The 18768-nt window shown below is 54.4% G+C and overlaps 4 protein-coding genes across 4 annotated transcripts; 3 read left to right on the top strand and 1 right to left on the bottom strand.

Annotated features, from left to right (window-relative positions):
- Nucleotides 1-534: 534 nt before the first annotated feature.
- Nucleotides 535-2243, top strand: VOLCADRAFT_65822 (uncharacterized protein; the record flags this gene model as incomplete). Its single annotated transcript, XM_002955423.1, has 4 exons — nt 535-657; nt 805-960; nt 1339-1492; nt 1981-2243. 4 exons carry the CDS (start codon nt 535-537, stop codon nt 2241-2243), a joined length of 696 nt encoding a protein of 231 aa, XP_002955469.1.
- Nucleotides 2244-4206: 1963 nt separating this feature from the next.
- VOLCADRAFT_76727 (uncharacterized protein) lies at nt 4207-10127 on the top strand. Its single transcript, XM_002955422.1, has 13 exons — nt 4207-4419; nt 4513-4698; nt 5113-5307; nt 5517-5654; nt 5952-6101; nt 6569-6685; nt 6979-7077; nt 7205-7369; nt 7551-7723; nt 7916-8055; nt 8313-8450; nt 8971-9147; nt 9389-10127. Exons 1-13 carry the CDS (start codon nt 4363-4365, stop codon nt 9589-9591), a joined length of 1938 nt encoding a protein of 645 aa, XP_002955468.1. The 5' UTR covers nt 4207-4362; the 3' UTR covers nt 9592-10127.
- An 831-nt stretch (nt 10128-10958) lies between these two features.
- VOLCADRAFT_96344 (uncharacterized protein) lies at nt 10959-13679 on the top strand (the record flags this gene model as incomplete). Its single annotated transcript, XM_002955421.1, has 5 exons — nt 10959-10987; nt 11545-11815; nt 12008-12314; nt 12757-13104; nt 13405-13679. The coding sequence occupies 5 exons, from the start codon at nt 10959-10961 to the stop codon at nt 13677-13679; spliced, it is 1230 nt and encodes a 409-aa protein (XP_002955467.1).
- Nucleotides 13680-14889: 1210 nt separating this feature from the next.
- On the bottom strand, nt 14890-16815 carry VOLCADRAFT_45192 (uncharacterized protein; the record flags this gene model as incomplete). The annotated part of the gene is made up of 7 exons (XM_002955360.1): nt 14890-15076; nt 15362-15474; nt 15648-15775; nt 15863-15965; nt 16224-16298; nt 16542-16577; nt 16723-16815. Coding segments are annotated over 7 exons (735 nt in total), but the record flags the coding sequence as incomplete, so codon positions are not given.
- Between the last annotated feature and the right edge of the window lie 1953 nt (nt 16816-18768).

Here is an 18768-nt window from a genome sequence, read left to right as displayed (position 1 = left end):
TCACTCGCGTCTTGGACACTATAGTTGGGTTAACATCATCAGCTGAACTATGCCTGCGAGACTCAGTCCGCTCTTAAAGTTCTAGTTTCTGAAAGCCTGTCGCACTGATGTCGTTGCGATAAAGGAAACTGTGTAATTGCATTTAAAAAGTGTAAACGTCTCAAATGAGCTCGACCTAGGAATGTCGCATGCAATGGAAAGAGGGAACAGCAAAACAGGCTTTACCGCGCTGGGCTTCGGAGCCCGAAGGTACGAAGACCTAGTCTCAAGGAACATACCAAGTATGTATAGTCATGTGACATGCAGGGATCTATGAGGAGCCGTTTCTTGATAGAATGACGGGAGCGACAGTCCCTACAGAGCACATGACTCTATGACTGCTTGCACCTACGTTGCGTAACGAAACTTCCACTTTTCCAACCAGGCATACGTTAATTGATATCTTACCAAGATGGGACGGGTTGAGGTGAGAAGTTGAGCTGTGCCTCCACATCTATCGAACAGCGAGGATGAATGCGACCTTACTTCACGATTATGGTTCCACAGGCTGGGAGCAGAAAACATATCCCTTTGGATGCCTGGGAATCAAAACTCGCTGCTGTTCGGGTTCCAAAGGATGATATGAATAAGCTTATCATGAATTTCCTGGTAACCGAGGTAAGCAAGTAGTTAGTTGGGGCTCGCAGTGGGTGGCAAATTCTCCGCATGGGCCGCGGCAGACATCTTTGTTCGCAGGGGCACGCCACAACAGTAACCCAGACTTCTCGGCTGTGTGAATTTGCCTTGCTGTTGACGCTACGGCAGGGGTACGTTGAAGCGGCACGGATGTTTGCGAAGGAGAGTGGCACAGCGCCAGGTGTAAACCTAGACGCCATTACAGACCGCATGGAGGTTCGAAGAGCGCTCCAGAGTGGCGATGTGGAAGCGGCCGTGGCGCGCGTCAATGATTTGGACCCCGAGGTGCGCCGCCTGGCGGCACGTCACAGCATTATACCTTCTGTGCTCGAGTGTGCGGGCGACCTGCAATGTGTTCTCCAAACTTCAGAGCGGACAAATTTCAGGGACGACGTTCTCCTGTCGTACTAATCGCGCCCAAGCAACGGTCTTTGCAGCCGTATTGGCAAGCACTTGTGCAACGGTGTCTCATGTGACACGTGCGTACAGCACTGCATATGTGCCATAGCCACGTTAGGGGTGGAACGAACCTGTTCCGGTGTCGCACACATGACACCTGGGAGGATGCTGAACCCTGAGGCGATACAACCCTGAGCCGATACAATATCCTTTGCGGGCCGTGAATGTGGTGGCTTATATTTTGTTTACCTCCCCACCTGGCAGATCTTGGAATCCCAGCCCAAGCTCTTTTTCCACCTCCAACAGCAGCGGCTCATAGAACTCATACGTGCCGGGAATGTGGAGTCTGCACTAGATTTTGCGCAAGAAAACTTGGCACCCCTGGCGGAGGAAAACGCGGAGTTCTTGGAAGAGCTAGGTGAGTGGTGCGTGATGTGAAACCGGCCTATTACATTGAATGGTACCAATACGGTACCTGAAGAGACAATGAGGGCTGTCGTAGGAAGGCCTCCATCAATTGCAAGTGAGTTGGGACTGGGCAACGGTTCGGTGAATTAGTTCACATTACGCTGCAGGCACCGCGAGCGAGGCTTCAACCCACTGACAGGACAATCCAGGATGGTTGCTCGGCACAGGGTGGCATTCAGACTGAGCCTTGCCGCCTGCCAACACTAGAGCGCATGTAGTAGTTGGCAGTGCAGGGGACCATTCCGTTGGTCCTGTGCTGTGATTGCACCGGTCCTGAGCAGAACACAAGTATTCAGCATTGGATTGATGCAGGGAGGTGGTCCAGGGCTTCTTGCCTTCTTGGCATGATTTGGCTTGGAGTTGCTGTGTATTTGCCACTGCCACTTTACCGTGAGAGTGCATCTGACGCTGCCGTGTAAACGTCACATCCACCACCAGAGCGGACCGTGGCACTTCTGGCGTTCGAGGACACCAACGCCAGCCCTGTCGGCGACCTCATGGACGTGGCACAGCGGCAAAAGACCGCCAGCGAGCTTAATGCGGCCATTCTGCAGAGCCAGGCACAGGAACGGGAACCCCGCCTGCCGCTGCTGCTGAAGCTGCTACTATGGGCGCAAGCGCAGCTAGATGAACGGGCGACGTATCCGCGCATAAACGACATCGTCACGGCACAGCTAGTGCCGCCGACGAAAGCCGAGTAGAGCGCCTGCAGGACGAGGGGGAGCTGCGGGGGCTGGGATTTGTAGTAGGGTAGGGATGGGGCCCAAACCCACGGCATTATGCAAGCATGGGAATGCGCGTGGTTTGCGAAGGCAGGTTGGCAAAAGGGCACGAGGTTGGGGTTGGGGCGGATGGACTGAGCAAGTTGTTTGAGGACGACTAGGGAGGTGTTGGAGGCCATAGGGTTTCCACGTCTGGCGCATGGCCGACAGTTGGTTCACAACCTTGTGGGTCACAAGCCGGTGTGGCTTCGCCATTGCTCACGGCCATGCCAGAACGCTGCAGGTGGATGTAGGCTGTGTGGAAAGGGCTGATGTGTAGATGGCGGTCTTGTGGATTGTTGTCGGTTCATTCCGTGGCGTTAAGTCTGTACCCTTATGATGCCGTTTGATGATCAGCTGCAACGCAAGCTGTATGGATGTTAGGTCTTCTGCTATCCAGTTTTCTATCCTTCAACTCGCCGTGCGGCAATCTACACTAGCATCAGCCTAGCAAGCTGCTGTTTGTTGTTTCCTATCTGCGTGTGATGGATTGCTCGTTGGACGCCTGAGATGCATTTGCCTGTCCGATCCAACGTCCGTGCACAGGGCGCACAGGGAATGGTCTGCAAGGGATGAAAACAGCCGCCACGGGCAGGACTGGGCTATTGAGGCGAAGTGCCGGGCCCAAATGTAATATCGGTCAGTCGCGGATGAGGGTGCTACGTTGCATGCTGCCTGCTGAGTTTTAAGCAGAATTATCCTGCCAGTTTCCTTTGGCGCTGTAGCCATCATGGGGGGTTTTCTCCGGCCCGGCTGTCGCTCACCGGATCGACGGATTATCGACGCAACGGCGGCTTTCTGCAGGACGCCGGCGCCATCGTCCCTTAGTCTTGCCCTCAGACCGGCAAATGGCGGAGCGACAGTGGGCGATGCTGATCGGGTACCACAGCACTCGCAATTCCGTTTTGCAATACACAGGCTTGCAAATGGTTCTGATAGATGTCGTAGGGCGTGTGCTGGCATCTAGGGCACACTAAGGCGGTCCACACCCGTTTGCGTTCCTTTCCTGTTCCAGGTGATGAGCAAGGTACCACGAGAAAGCGTGTCAGTAAATTTGTGGGAAGCCTCAACACACCAGTAGGACGGCTCCTGGCGGTTGAAATAAACATGACAACTCGAAGCGAAGTATGAGTGTAGAGATAGATAGGCAAGCTATTGCGAAGGAACTGCCGTGGTGCGTGGAAGCGGGGTGCATGCATACGACGCAGTACGGCAAGGGATGCAGAGACTCTATTTGGATCCCACAGGCGCATTGGTTCTTTAACTGCCGTTGTTTTGACTCTTACCAGGAGGTGTGTCGCGCTGCTGGGACAGTGACCTCTAGTTTTCCCTCCACCCATCCAGGCATTCCTAGATTGCCGCAATGCAGCGGTCCCTGGTTGTCGCTGGCCTCGGGTGGGTCGCTGGTATGGCTCTTTGGCCCTCGTCGGGGCGTTGAGGCCCTAAAGGTTTTACCGGTGCAACACAGGTAACTGTCATTACTATCGGCCACTAGTGCAACTTTCACAATGGGTTGGTGTTGAGACGGGGTTTCGCAAGCGGTTTTTTACTACCCAGCCAAGCTAGCGGTTGGTGACTTAGCTACTGTAACGCATCACGGCAGGACTGAGAAATAAGGGGGTCGGACCGTGTCAGGCTCCCTCTATTTGCAGACCATTTTGCAGTCCCCGAAACCGGACGATGATAAGGAACTGCACCCTCACCCTTACGGCCTAGTTTGTGCTCAATGGGATAGCGTCAGACTAACAATCCCATGCGGAGCCAGACCTGTACGGAAATTCGCGCGTCATCCTCAGCATGGCAACAAACCGAAGTACTTTTCTTTTGTCTTCAAAGGGTATAACTAGATGACTTTATTGCTAGCTAATTCAGCTGCGTCGTTCTTTTATGCATTCGCGCCATTATTGTTTATAAAATTTTGAGCTCTCTCGGCAAAGCTAGAGGACACCCAGGAGGTTATTTCTTCTTGCGATCCAGTGTTCTTATCAGGAATATTGTTCGCTGGGATCTACTAATTCGATAAGGGCCGGTCTCCCCGGCCCAGCCCAGGCCGGCTGCAATGGCTGAGGGCGTGCAGGCTTTTGGAGAGATCTGGCTGGGAAGCAGGGGTGGCGTGGTGAGGGGACTTGACTGACGCCGCACCCAGCTTGAATGTTAGCCGGCGCTAACGGAACACTTGACAACAGACTTCTTGTTCTGGCGCCTGCAGTCGTCGGGTCAATTAAAGTTAACTCCTGCTGGTTTCGTTTGGCGACGAAAGCAAGGCGGCAAAAACGTCGAGGTCAAGAAGGAGGAAGTTGAAGGTCTCTCGTGGACCAAGGTACCTAGGGGTTGCCAGCTGAGCGTGCGCCGTAAGGGTGCAACAACCTTAAACTTCCTTGGCTTCAGGGACAAGGTGCGTATGGGGCTGGGTGAGACCTTGCTGCCTTTTGTGTACGTCTAGGTGGAACCATAGAGGAAGCCTCAGCACTGCACATCAAGTCGGGGAACTGCTGCCGCCGCAATCTGATGAGAGCATGTTTTGTTTTGCGGGTGGTGCTACACGACAGACCTTTTCGCCCGTGGGAACGCATGCTGCAGCCAGGGTTTCGAACCTCGCCGCGCGTGCTTGAAGAGGCTCAGCATGCGTATGTTCCCCCATAGGGAGGTGTACGGCACAGGTGTACAGCACAAACCGAGCATATACAAGCGGACCGTAAAAGGATGTTGGGCACAGAGATTGGCGTCGTGGTTGTCACACCAGTATTACTAACCCTGTCTGGGGCTCCCTGGTATGTCCACACACCGGTTATGTCAACCCCCACTTCAGGACCTGGACGCCTTGCAGCATTATGCCCGTAATGCGCTTGATCACCCAGAAGGCATTTCAGAGGAGGCGCTCTCCACGTCAGGTCATAACTGGGGTGCTGTCCAGCTGCGTGGCGCGTCCCTGGCCTTTATGGTTGGCAGCAAGGTAGCATTTGAGCTGCCCTTGGCGGACGTGTGCACAGCACAGCAAATGAAGGTAAGTGGGCCAGGAAGCGAAGTCGGGGGGCGGAGAGGTTTGAAGTACCGTCGCTAGTGTCGTTTTCCGATTTGGCTTGGGAGTCGGGAAAGTTATCGCCTCATACACACCAAGTATTGCATTTTATTGCACGAAACTAATATGCAACATCTAGCCCACGACTTTGCCTTGTTTACTCAGTGGCACGCCAAATGGGGGCCCCCGGGCAGGATGACGTGATGCTGGAGCTGCATGTTGACGATACGGGTGGCGAGGTGGCAGAGGACATGCTGCAGGAGCTGGCATTCTACGTGCCGCCAGGAAACGAGGAATTCCCGGCTCGTGGGGAGGACGTGCCAGCCTCCAAGGTGCGGGCGAATATGAGGTTTGGGGGGGGGTGAGTCTGCCCATGTCCAGCGTTAGGATAACAACCTATTGAACCGGTAACAGATATCTGTAGCTGTACTGAGATACGATAGCCTGGCCACAAGCATGAGCTCACACTTTCGGCTGAAGGGACTCCAGCCAAGACATAAGCGTTCGTTCAGGGGAATGGAGTTGTTGCGGACCGGGGAGCAGAAGCGGGAGTGGCAAAGTGTCGTGCACTTTACCGCGCACCTAGTATGTCAAATATCCCTCTTGGCGCTCGCGTGCGTTGAGCGCAGGCTTTGTTGGATGCTCTTTTGCCCCATGCCGACACGGAGGCGGCTGCTGCGGACGAGCCCGTGTGCGTGTTCAGCGAGGTGGGCATCCTGGCGCCCCGCGGTCGCTTCGATATCGAGATGCATCTGGGCTACCTGCAACTGGGTGGGCAGGTAATTGGGGTGGAACTGGGTTTCACCTCAGTGTAGTCTTGGTGACAGAAAGGGAGTTAGAAATGGGAGGGTTGCGAGAGCTGTAGGGTGAGCGCGCGGGGCATTTGAGGGACTAATAGGGAACGGTGCGCAGGAGGTGTAATGTGGACGGGCGGGGGGTAAACACGTTGTTATCGAAATATGCAGGAAAGGACTTCTTGAAGTGCGTGCGTTGGCTCCTGGGTTAGGTATGTAATGTTCGACGGGAGGGTCGCGAAGTGGGGATATAGACGCTACGCATACGATGGAACCTAGGGATTTTGCTGCCTGGAGAATGGTTGTGGGAGGACGCGACCAGTCTTAAACTAGACAATCAAATTATTACCAGCTAAGGCATAAATCCAGCAATTCCGACGTGCGAACCCACAGTGAATGTAGTCCTTAAACCCCGCTATGTCTTCCGCTTCCTCACCGTGCCTGCCCTGCAGTCCCAAGACTTCAAGGTCCGTTACACCTCCATCCAGCGCATTTTCATCCTTCCGAAACAGAACACCCCGCACACGTTGGTGGTCATCTCGCTGGACCCGCCCATTCGCAAAGGCCAGGTCGGTGACGACGGTTACTGTGTTTCCTTTCAACATGTCATGTTATCCTTTGGCCGCGCCGTCGGCAAGGGGGTCGGCGGGGGGCGACATAACTCTATACACTTCGGGTGTGTGTTACTGCGGTAACCGGATAGGGGTGCTGCGCAGCTTGCATTCGTGAGGGTTTCCCGACTGCAACCTCGTTATCTGCTCCACGTACATCGTTGTTCATCCCTTTCGCACGGGTGTTGTTTTCCTTGCTGCACATGACGCACCCAAACACAACCGCCCCCGTGTGCTTCCCTGTCTGCCAGACCTACTACGCGCACCTGTTGTGCCAGTTCCCCACGGAGGACGACATCACCGTAGAGCTCGACATATCGGAGGAGGCGCTCGTTTCCAAGAACGAGAAGGTAAATCGGTGCCCAGCTACCAGCTAAGCAGCTTGTAACGTGACAGGGCGCCCTTCGTGCGTTCACTAGCATGGCACAATACACGAGGGTATTAGTAGTATGTTTTTGGCCACCCTGGAACCCACAGAATGGTGGCAAGCTGTCTTCAGAAATGTCTGGACCTGTGCACGAAGTATTCGCCAAGCTTCTGCGCGGATTGTCGGGAGCCCGCATCACCAAGCCGGGACATTTCCGCAACGCTGCCGGAGACGGCTTCTCAGTTCGCTGCTCCTACAAGGCGGACGATGGACAGGTGCGCGGCAGGGTTCGGACGTTTTGGGGTTATCTCTTAAGTGCAGGGGTCTGGGGCGTCCTGGGATGCGTTCCGTCGGAGTGGAATTCGATAGTCCCATGGCAAGGAATTTGCAAATTTTCATTGAGCGAATAAATGCGCCAACAAGATAACAATTCTGGGGCCTTTGGAATTTGTGCAGCTGTACCCGTTGGACCGCGGCTTCTTCTACGTCCATAAACCCCCGCTGCTCATCCCAGACAACGACATTGAGTCCGTGGAGTTTGCGCGCCAAGGCAGCGGTGCCGTGTCGTCTTCCGTGCGCACATTCGATCTGGTTATCCGGCTCAAGGGCGGCACTGAGCACATGTTCAGGTGGGTCGGTTGGCAGGGTACGTCACGACGAGGGGCAGCCTCATCAAGTCCCGCAAAGCTTCGTACGTCGAAGAGAGGTACACTCGTCGTTGATTAGGCTCATTCCAAGGTGCTTCATGTTTTTGTTGTAGCAGTGCTGTTAAACGTGTATACCGACATATTCAGATGGACATGGGCGTCCCCCTGTCACAGAAACATCCAGCGCTCTGAGTGGGGAAATCTATTCGAGTTTATCAACACGAAGAAGATTCCTATCGAGAATCTGGCTTCCGCCAAACGTGGCCCCGGTGGTGCGCACGCTGGTGTGGATGCGGAGGACGATATGGACCCAGGTAGGTGCCCATAGCGCTGCAACAAATGGCTCGTTAGCCCGGTTGGTTAGCCCGCGCACTGCGACGCTCGGGGAAGATGTCCCATTTATGCATGGTTTGCCTGAGATTAAAGGCAAACCGCCTAGCCCGTCATGGCAGATGCACAATACTTGCGAACTGGGTGCGTGAGGCATGTTGGTTGCGCTGCCGTTTCCAGTATTGCCTGCATTTCTGCGGAAGTGCGCACATGAAGGCATGTATCGCTCACGATGCCTTAGGTATGCGCCGCGCTGCTGCGGAGGCGGACTATGATGAGGATGACGAGGACGAGGACTTCGACGCCAGCGGAGGCAGCGAGAGTAGCGAGGACGAGGACGAAGACGGAGAGAGCGACGCGGAGATGATTGAGGAGGAAGGTGAGCGATGGAAGGACCTGCACAGATCCGGTCTCTACAACAGATGCTAATTAAGCATCATGTTGTTGGCACTTTTGTCAGGCGAGAAGGCTGTTGACGTATAGGGACTAAATTTTCTGTCTCAACGCAAGGTCATTCCTGCCACGAATCTTACGCAAGGCCTAAATTTTAATTGCAGGTGTCTCCGCAGACGCCTTCAAGGGCAAGGGCAAGAGGAAGGACAGCGGCGGCGATGCGGAAGAGAGGCCAGCAAAGAAGCCCGCGAAAGGTCCGTGCCCGGTGCTGTCATCTGGCAACGGTGTTGCTGTCTTATCGCTGGATGCAGCCTTTCGTGCGTTGCAGCCAAAGTGATGATCTGTGGACGGATTACGCTTCCATGTCCTTTCCATGCCTTCCCAGATTCGAACACTTTGGCAAGTAGCCAAATTCTGCTTTATCCTCCTATGTTTTGATAATCCTGTTCCGTGTGCAGAGAAAGCCCCGCCAAAGGTAGAGGCAGCGGGTGGCAGTGATGCTGCAGACGGCAAGGGAGCGGCCAAGGGTAAGGGCAAGGGGGCGGCCAAGGCCGATGGCGCGGAGGGTGCCAAGCCCAAGAAGGAGCGGAAGCCTAAGGATCCGAATGCGCCCAAGAAAAACCTCACAGGTTTTATGTACTTCTCCAACGCCAATCGTGAGAAGGTCAAGGCGGAGAATCCAGGTAAGGTTGAGTGGCATAAAGCAATCCTTTTTTTGTGCGAATTTAGGCATGTGTCCATGTGCCAGGCTGCGCCCAGCCCGGGGGATGGAAAAGGGGGCCAGAGGAATTTCCTGGCATAAGTTTAAATTCTAGGATTTTCGTGACACCACAATTTTAGACACCCCGCGTCTCTTACCATAAGAAGTCTAATTCACACTGCAAAATGTCGGCATTACTCGCATCTGACAACTTTGATGCGTAGGTATCGCCTTTGGCGAGATTGGCAAGATGCTGGGTGAGCGCTGGAAGGGCATGGGCGCGGATGAGAAGGCCCCTTACGAGCAGATGGCCGCAAAGGACAAGGTGAGGTACGCGGAGGCCATGAAAGCTTACAAGGAGAGGGGAGGTGCTGCGGCCGGCGGCAAGGATGGGGATGGAAGCGACGCTGGTGGAGACGACGAATAGAAAGGACTGGGCGAGCTTGCGCAGCGAACTTCTTCCCCCAGCTGGTGGGTGCCAGCGGCCGGCCAGAAGTTTCTTGTGACCGTCGCGTCCAGTTCCATTGACGATAATTAAAAGAAACAAGCGCATGTCTTTGCTAAGTGTGCTCGGCATCCGTCTGGTGACATCTAGAGTCTTGCTCGGGGTCGCGTTGTGGCGACATAGGTTCTAGTGGTGAAAGAATATGGGTTCAATGGTTGTCTAGATAGAATTTGGGGGCTGTGGAGGGACTTGCAGGAGTCGAAGCCTTCTGCTTCAGATGTTGACAAGGTTTTCTCTCAGGGCTTCTCTCAGCCAGTTCCCATTTCGGCTGTGGTCGGCAGTTAGCCTTGGGCTGCAGAATGATGGATAGGGTTCAGTTTGACGAATGAGATATGTTTATTGCTACTTAATGACCGACGCAGGGCGTAGGTAGAGGCATGGGAAAGCAATCAGTTGCATAGCGTCACGAACAAGGCTTGAGTTTTGGACGAAAGGTCGAAATTAATATCCAGATCGCGCATCTGCGAAAGCGGAAAGGCATGGGCTCGCGGCATCAACAGTAACCAGGCATGGCTCCCAGCCGCGACCCAATGGGTCTGCCTCAGCCCAGCCGCCAAACGCTGCTGCACAGCAGCGTGCCACCAATCAATTAAACTGCGCCGCAACCGCCTTGGAACAGCGATGCGAAGTGGAAGTCGGATCCAGCACCATGGCGGGCCCCGTGAAGACCAGCAGTTGCAGCAACGACGGTCCTGTAATCCATTTGGTCCGAACGCGGGTCGTACAATCCCACCTCCTTAACAGCACTCTAGCTTGCGTCTCGGTACGACGCCATGTGCCCCTCGGCCGACTGCTGCGAATGCCGCCACGCATCCTACTTGCGCCATCGGATTGCATGACATTCCCAATTATGCGCAAGGCCTCGCTGATACCGCCGTCGTTGGCCGCCACGCCGGCGGCAAAGGGATCTGTAGCTGCTGCCGCTGCCGTTACTGAGGTTGACTGCAGCATCGACGATGGAAGTTCAGCGGCGGGGCCTTCGCCGCCGTCAGCGCCTAAGATTGAGGATTTGGGAGCTTGTCGACAGTGTTCACCACGTATAGGCTCCGGGTTCAGCGGGATGTAACCTTGCGTGTCGTGGTATATTGGGTTAACAAGTAAGTTAGGCAAAGGGACCCTTTAATATATTCGATTGGGGCCAGTCGCCCGGAGGTATTGTGATGATGGCCCCCTTTCTTTTGAAACTTCCAAGGAACGTGGGCATCAACATCGGCATATGATAGCTACTGAACAATCAACAATCATAAACAATAAAACTTCCTTAACGTTATGGACCTCCCTGCACAATAATGCTCCTTTACACTTATGAGGTACTTTGGTAAGTACAGTTAAAAGAAGGGGAAGGTAGCGGCGGAAACGGTTGGTCACGCAGCATGTTGCTTAATGAGCTCCAATGCACAAATCTGCATTAAATAGCACAAGAAATTGACCGTTGGTTTTTGCATTGTCGTTGTCCTCTGCCTTCAGGGCATTGAGTAAATGTTTATTGTCGGTTTGGACGAGAGCTGTTGTGTTTGGCGTCCCTTACTGCAAGTTCATGACTACGTGCTTCACACAAAATGTGTAACTCTGGACCGCGAGCCATACTAGCCATTGAATGGGATTTGTTTCGGTACCTATCGGCTCCTGATCCTTTCCAATCATGTTAGATGTTCCACTTTGACCGATCAATAAACCGTCTCTTCATACATGTTAGTTGAAGTGGTATGAGATAAAATGCGCGATGGATAGGTGAGTTTACTTTAGCGAAGAACTTGGGGCTGCAGCTTCTAAAGCATTCTATTCGCGCACAGGACTGCAAAGTTATGGTCTGGCGTCGCCCGAAAATGGATCTTCAAGGTACACTTGTCACGCTTCGTGCTTCCCCTGCGGCAGCTGTATTACCAAACCCCATGTAGCTGCGCAGGTGGCGCTTGCCGCCTGGTGCTGCGGCTGCTTGCTCGCGGTGTCTTACTATGTCCCCATAGTAAACCGCATTGCGCGCGAACTACTGCTGCTCTACTTCCAGCCGTTGATTCCGGTGGTGACCGCGCTGTGGCTGTGGGGTCACAACGTACAGCGATTCCACGCACTGGGTATTGAGTACGAACTATGTTTCAGCGCGAAAGATAGAAAACTTCTTTTATCACATGGGGAGATTTATCAGGTGCGTTGGTACAAGAGTTTCGGTGTTATGAAATAAAAGTAATGCTGGTTCCGTAGCACGAAGCGGAATCCGCCGGCTCCACCAAACCCATCTACCCAAACCGCCCCCTAAACGCACTTCTCAACGCGCAAGTCAGCGCTTGCTTGTTACCATGGATAGTACCCCGCTCGGATCCCGCTGGCGCCCGATCAGATCGCCTTCTTCCTCACAATCATGTGCATCACCTGCGCCGCGGGGTTTGCGGCGCTCGCCGCGGCGGGCGCTATCGGCAGCGCAGAGTTAACTGCGGTGGTAATGTACTTCTTTGCGGTTCTGCTTTTGGTGGCGCCCCTGGACATCCTGGCGATGCCCGCCCGCCTGTTTTTTGGGCAGACCCTCCAGCGGGTGCTCCTGCCGTTTCAGGATGTCAGCTGGGCAGACTTTCTGTTGGCAGATATCATGACCTCCCTCAGTAAGAGTAGCGGAGACCTCGCGAAGACAGTGGCTGTGATGGTGACAGGTGAGAAACAAGCAGAGGAAAAAGCGGTTGAAAAGGTGGGCGACGTGAGTGAGCGAACGGGTGGATAATCGACTTCCGGCATAGTGGTGTATTTTGACAGTGTGGGCGCAGCCGTTCACAGGTCCCTAGTTTGTCTTAGCTGCCGGCACTAAGAGCATGGCTCCGTAGGACGCGTAACAAGCAAAGGGGCTACTAGCATCGTTCCACACTAGGTTCCCATTTGCGTATTCTACGGTCGGGAAGGTCCTGGAAAGGGCTGCACGCCATGCAGCAGTGCACCGAATAAACAGAAGTCCTTCGTCCAAAATATGACGCCCCACATGCACCCCTGACGAACCAAGCGTCGGGCATAAGTTTGATGGTCGTCCCCGAATAGGGCCAGCAGGCCCGGGCTTTCTTCATCAGTGGCGCCCCTGTTCCTCCCCTCGTTTTGTTACCGCAGGGCCCGCCTTGCATGTCCTGACTGCAGTGGACGCCACTGGGAAACAGCTGGTCAATCCCCTTGCACCGCCCGTGCTGCTGGCGATTTGCCTGCCGTACATCATCCGGTTCATACAGTGCATCATTGTAAACCGCGCGACGGGTAACCGCTCGCAGCTATTGAACGCCGCCAAGTACGCAACCGCTTTTCCAGCGCTGCTGCTAACGGCCTTCGAGCAAGTACACCATGTTAAGGGCGAATCGTACAGCCTGTACAAGTTGTGGATCTTCGCCATGCTGCTTAACTCGCTTTACTCCTTTTACTGGGATATTGAAATGGATTGGGACATGCCCTGGCTCGTACAATCGGGTGAGTATTGCGGACGTAGCGCGGAGTGAAGGAAGCATGGCGTGCTGCATCCGAGACCTCAATCAGCATCACGCTTAGACGTGCAAACTGTCTGGTCCACAGGCAGGATACTTACGCGGGTATAAGTTGTCTTGCTCTGTCGTTACAAATCGAGAAAGCGTCGGACAGGGGATACCGTGCCCCAGCTAGCCTTTGAGCGTTAGGGCCAAGCGCAACCGAGGCACGCTTTTTAGTCGCAGGCATCTCCCATCAGCTTTCCATGGAAAACTAACACCCCCCGAAACCTCCTCACTGCCACAGGAAGCACACATGTACTGGGGGTGCTGCGGCTGCCAAGCCTCAAGCCCGACGCAATGTATAGTCGTGGCTGGTATGTGTGGGCCATCATCTCCAACCTGGTATTGCGCCTGGCATGGACACACCGACTCATGGGCAATCTGGAAAAGTACACCACGGTGGCTCTGGTAATAGCTCTTTTAGAAGTATTTCGCCGATATCAATGGACGTACATCCGAATTGAAACGGAGCTACGGAAGATACGATTAAGCAGTGCACATGCGCACTCAGCAGACTAAGTTTTACGGTTATGCGTGAATAAAACTGTGGTCGGCAGGGCTTGATGGTATTCTTTGGTATACCTAGTCCTTGGTATCCTTTGATCCAGCTAGAAGGATGGGCCATGCGTGGGTATTGCATATGACGTAACGTAACTTCATTTCATCGCAGCGCGCCAGGATTGCATTCCTGGATGGCAATCCTTGCCATGGTATTGCAGCTGCAACGGATGACCAAGAGATTGTGCGACCCCTAGCTGTGGAGTCCGGAACTTAACGAATGTACTGAGTTTCGCCTTGGTTCCGTCCAAGACATGGCCACATGGCGCCACCGGGCTTCTCTCGTGAGCTGTGCGTCGGGTGTCGCGCGTGCGCTGGTTGGATTTCCTACCGCCGGCCTTGTTTTTTCTTTCGGCTGTTAAATTCGGGGCCACAGCCCTTGGTGTTTAATAAGCGCGTCATGTCGGATCCTTTTCCACAGTCTCTTAATGCTGAAGCGGACATTCTTATTTTGCCTACTTCTTACAATCTCGTGTGCATGACTTCATCCTTTGCCGTGCTGCCGCAAGTATCCCGTCTTGCAAACCAGCTTATCGTGTACGATAGATGGCGGCTCCTTGACATTCGCACCGATCAGCATTCCCATTAGCAAAGGAAGCAATCTCGATTCATTCCAGCTGATTGCTTTCGCTGGACCCTGACCGATGGACCCTCCTCGATGGACCAAACCCTGCCCCAGCGAGCAAAACATAATGAATCCTCGGTGGAACCCATCCTAGCGGCGCCTCGCTAGTCACAGCCCCTAACAGACAAAATAGCAAAAGGTTCATTCCACAAACCGTAACTGTGTCCAAGGGTGTATGAAAAACAGGCCCGGAATGTCAAACAGTATTCGCGCATCGCGTAGGTGCTTTTCCCAAAGTAAGAGGAAGTTCACATTTCACGCTGTGGTCCAGTCCCGCAGCATTGGCCGTCTGAAGCATGTCATGTAGCATGTTTTGAGCCCATTATTCTCCACGACGATCCTCGTCATGCGCAGGGCTGCGACTGCGGCTTCTGCCACCGCTTCGGGCCGGTGACGCGGATCTGCTCCGTGACCTGTAGGGTCCATGCAAAATGTTAGAAAGCCGCTTGCCCCAAGCCTGACAAGGGCACGAGATTGCATGATTCACATGATACACAAAAACATAAACCTCAAGTTAGCTTTTACCACCATCTTGATAGTGCCCCACCTGCTTCGGCTGCGCGAACGGCTCTTGCTGCGGGCAGGCGACCGCGACCTACTGCGGCTCTTGTCCCGGCTGCGCGAACGACTTTTGCTGCGGCTGCGGGAGCGCGACCTGCTGCGGCTCTTACTCTTGCTACGCGACCTGCTGCGGCTCTTGCTCCGGCTCTTGCTGCGACTGCTACGTCGCCGGCTGCCGCCACCGCCGCCGCCACCGCCACCCCCTCCACCACCGCCGCCATCGCGATCCTCCCTCACGCGAATACGCGCACTGCGATTACACGCATGACAGTTGCAAATCAACTACACGTACTCTACCCCCCAGGAATATGTGCGAAAACGCCTACCGAAATGCTTCCAGCATAAAATTTCAGGGAGGTCTCACAAAACAATGTCCACTCTGTAAAATACATAGGTCAATGCAGCCTTCGAATCAGGATCGTTCCCTACACGTCATTTGCAGGTTCGCAGTACTTACGTATCGTATGGGTTGCGGAACTCACTACCGTCCAGCTTACGTAGCGCCGTTTCCATGTCTTCCCGCGTGGCGTAGTCGATTAGGCCCAACATGCCACGGCCGTCCCGCATGACCTGGTGAAATATGACAGGATGCTCACTGGTTAAGCCATTTTCGCGTTTCATGCCTAGCGTGCCTAAAATTTTAATAACCACAAGTGTACTTTCAAGCATCGTCAAACAATACTATGTCTGACGTGCCTTCACAAGCGGGACATAGTAAGGGGCGGCCATGGGGACAGCTTTACCTGCGAGAACGTCACCTCGCCTGCGCGGCGCATGTGATCCTTAAGGTCCTGCCAGGAGCTGCTGATGGGCAGTCCAGTCACGATGACTCGATAGTCCGTGCGCCGGCTAGGACCGTATGGGTTGGGACCTAGGCTACGGGCGCTGCCGCTGACACTCCCGTAGCCGCCGCCGCCGCCGCCACCCCCACCCCCACCCCCACCGCCTCCGTAACCACCGCCGCCGCCGTAGCCACCGCCACCGCCGCCGCCGTAGCCACCGCCACCACCCCCACCCCCACCGCCCCCAAAGCCTCCACGACGACCATGCGAAATCTCGACCTGCGTGTTGTTACGCAGCCATGGTGAACTGACATGACGCAACGTCGCACGAATGCTATCCTTGGGTCCCCAATAATGCCTGATCACTAGGCACCACATGCTCAAGCATGCCCGCACCTTAAAAGCGTAAATGCTCAAAAAGCATGCAGCTGGTAGTTGCAGATACGTGCCCAACACTATGATAAATGCGATTATATGAAGATACTTTCGGAGGCCGAGACCACCATCGCTCAGGTATTACGGACTCCCGTGACCTACCCGCAATCGCTGACCCTGAAACTCGATTCCATCGCGACCGCGAACGGCGTCGTATGCATCCCGTTGATCCTCAAACTGCAAAGTGACATGGGAAACAGTAAGGCAGTATTTGTTGCACCAGAACCACAGACTGCCAACGGTCCTTCCGACAAGCGTAGGTCCATCCCTGTCCAGGGGACCTGCTTGCACATAGTGCAAATGCAGCACTATACAACAAACACAGCACCACACAAAAATTTGCTAACTAGGAAATAGACAGGAGTTGGAACGCACACACGAGTTGGAACGCACAAGCATTAAAACCAGCACGAAACGCACCTCGACAAAGGCAAACGCCGGAGGACGAGGCCCAATCTGCAAGGTGACGGATCGCAAGTAAGGACACCAACAGAATGCGTCAGTACATGGGTCACAGAAGTAACGGCGCACGGAGCAAAACATCTGACAGTACATAACCAGCAGCACATCTATCGCTGTCAGTAGCTGCGGCATGTCTTACCTTCAGGTCCACGCTCCGTATGCGTCCGTACTTGAAGAAGAGATCCTCAACCTCTCGCTCCCGTACATCCATCGGCAAGTTGCCAACAAACACCCGTGTGTCACCCATCTTCGGGCTGCGCGGCGCACCCGACGCCGGCTTGGGACCTTGCTATTTGCCCAGAAAGAATCCTGTGCGCCCTGTACAAAGGAAGAACATGGAGATACATCCACGTCCGCAGGCGATGGCGTTTGCGTCAGCCGAGTCCGCGGAGAAGCTGTTGGTTGCCACGTGTCAGTGCTCTGCGGGGGTTGCTGTCAATGTGGCGCCCTCCTTCCACCTGAAGTCCGCCCAAGACCTCATTCTTGCGGACCATTGCTCCCCGTCCAACTCCTCGCGGCCGCCCTGCTATGGCTGCGCCGCCCGCCGTTTGGTGATTCGAGAAACACATGGAAGCGCCTTACGTGACCAACTTGGCTGTGGTGCAAGCGCCAAGTTCGAGTCACCCCGGCACCAAGATGGCCTCCGGGCTGTGGGTCCGGTAAGTTCCAAGCGCCAAAGGCTTGTTCGCCACAGGCCGCGCCGCGATCCCTCCCGTCCCGTCCCGTCCGAGGTCCTCTCCGATTGCACAGCTAAGCAACGGGAGAGAAGGGCCTCTTGTCAGGGCGGCCCAAAGCAGTAAACACTTTACGGCTCGGCAAGAGGCCTCCATATTTTGGTCAACCTCCGCGCGCGCATACCACGCTGGCTTCTCAAAATCGTCGCCCCAACATACTCTTCATATATATGTGCCAACCGGGGAGGTCATCAAAAGCCCATCTGTTAACTTACCAAAAGGATCAGACGCGCTTCGTAGAAGGGCGGCGCTCCTCTGAAGTCTTGAAACTTGACCTGGACCTTGATATGAACAGAGACGCTGTAGTCGAATTTACCGAACGGGACGCAGCGCGGGCTTAGTCCAGCTTTTTTTTTGCTTGGCCGTACGGTACGGCATTTTTTCCAGGAAATTAAAGTCATCTGCGTCTCAAAGGCTAATATAGCGCAAGCCATTTCTCATGGATTTATCAGGAGGCATCATATCATAGTGTTGCCCGTAACTGCAACTTGGCATGGCCCACTGGTGAGTTTGGTCGTATTCTGTTAAGTATTTGCGTCGGCAAATCCATTTTTCCTGCCATGGAACTACCAAGCCTTTCATTCTAAGTCGCCTGGGCTAATCCGTAACTCTCTTCACCTGTGTTGTTTTGAGCTTGCACTGCTTCCAGTTGGGTATGGGCTTTACTTGTCAATGCTTGCAGCCGGTAAAAGTGCCCCCCTTTTAGTTGAGTGGAGCTGCTGCAGCGTTCCAATTCAAAGTTGAGCCTGACTGCCTTCCGTTTGTGATACTGCCACAAGCGATGCGCTTGTGGGTTCCAAAGAGGCCGACATATATAAAAGTTGATATGGTGCCGTGTCTAACACGTCGGTTCAGGGGACGTACTTGTCGTTTACCGCAGTCCGGACGGAACTTTAACCGTGCATCGGGCTAGCAGCTGGAAGCCTTCTTACACTGGTCAAAGTTTTAATAAGTAGGTTGAATAAATAAGTCGGTTTCGAGCGACCTATCGAAGCCCATGGAGGACGCGACCTGAACCCCCTAGCGCTGCACGTAACCAACGGTGGCCAACGGTGCTCCGCGTCCTGCGTCATCCTCGGGAAATAGGTAGGAGAGCAAAGACCTTAAGTGAAGCCACGTCTTAAAGGAAGCCATATCCGCCCATACCGCAAAGTGGGCCCAATCCCGAAGGTTAGCACCCAGCCGAAAGGCCGTATAAAACAGAGCACCCCTACATACACTTCGTACTCACAGACCACTCACCCGCAGTGCCCTGACCTTTCACCCACGTGTCCTTTAAGCCTTCTGTTCTTCCGACTGCAGCTGCAGCTGTCCGTACCGCCCTAGGTCGCTGGCGGCCCTGGTGCAGCTTATGACCGCCGCAGCGGGCCCCCTAAACCGTTTGGGGCCTGCGTACAAATGACCGATCATCCTGAAGGCCCTCAGTCCAGCCCCAATTTAGGGTCCAGGCA

The sequence above is a fragment of the Volvox carteri genome, assembly GCF_000143455.1.
Source record: "Volvox carteri f. nagariensis unplaced genomic scaffold VOLCAscaffold_51, whole genome shotgun sequence".
NCBI lineage: Eukaryota > Viridiplantae > Chlorophyta > Chlorophyceae > Chlamydomonadales > Volvocaceae > Volvox > Volvox carteri.
This window is presented reverse-complemented; position numbering and strand designations above follow the sequence as displayed.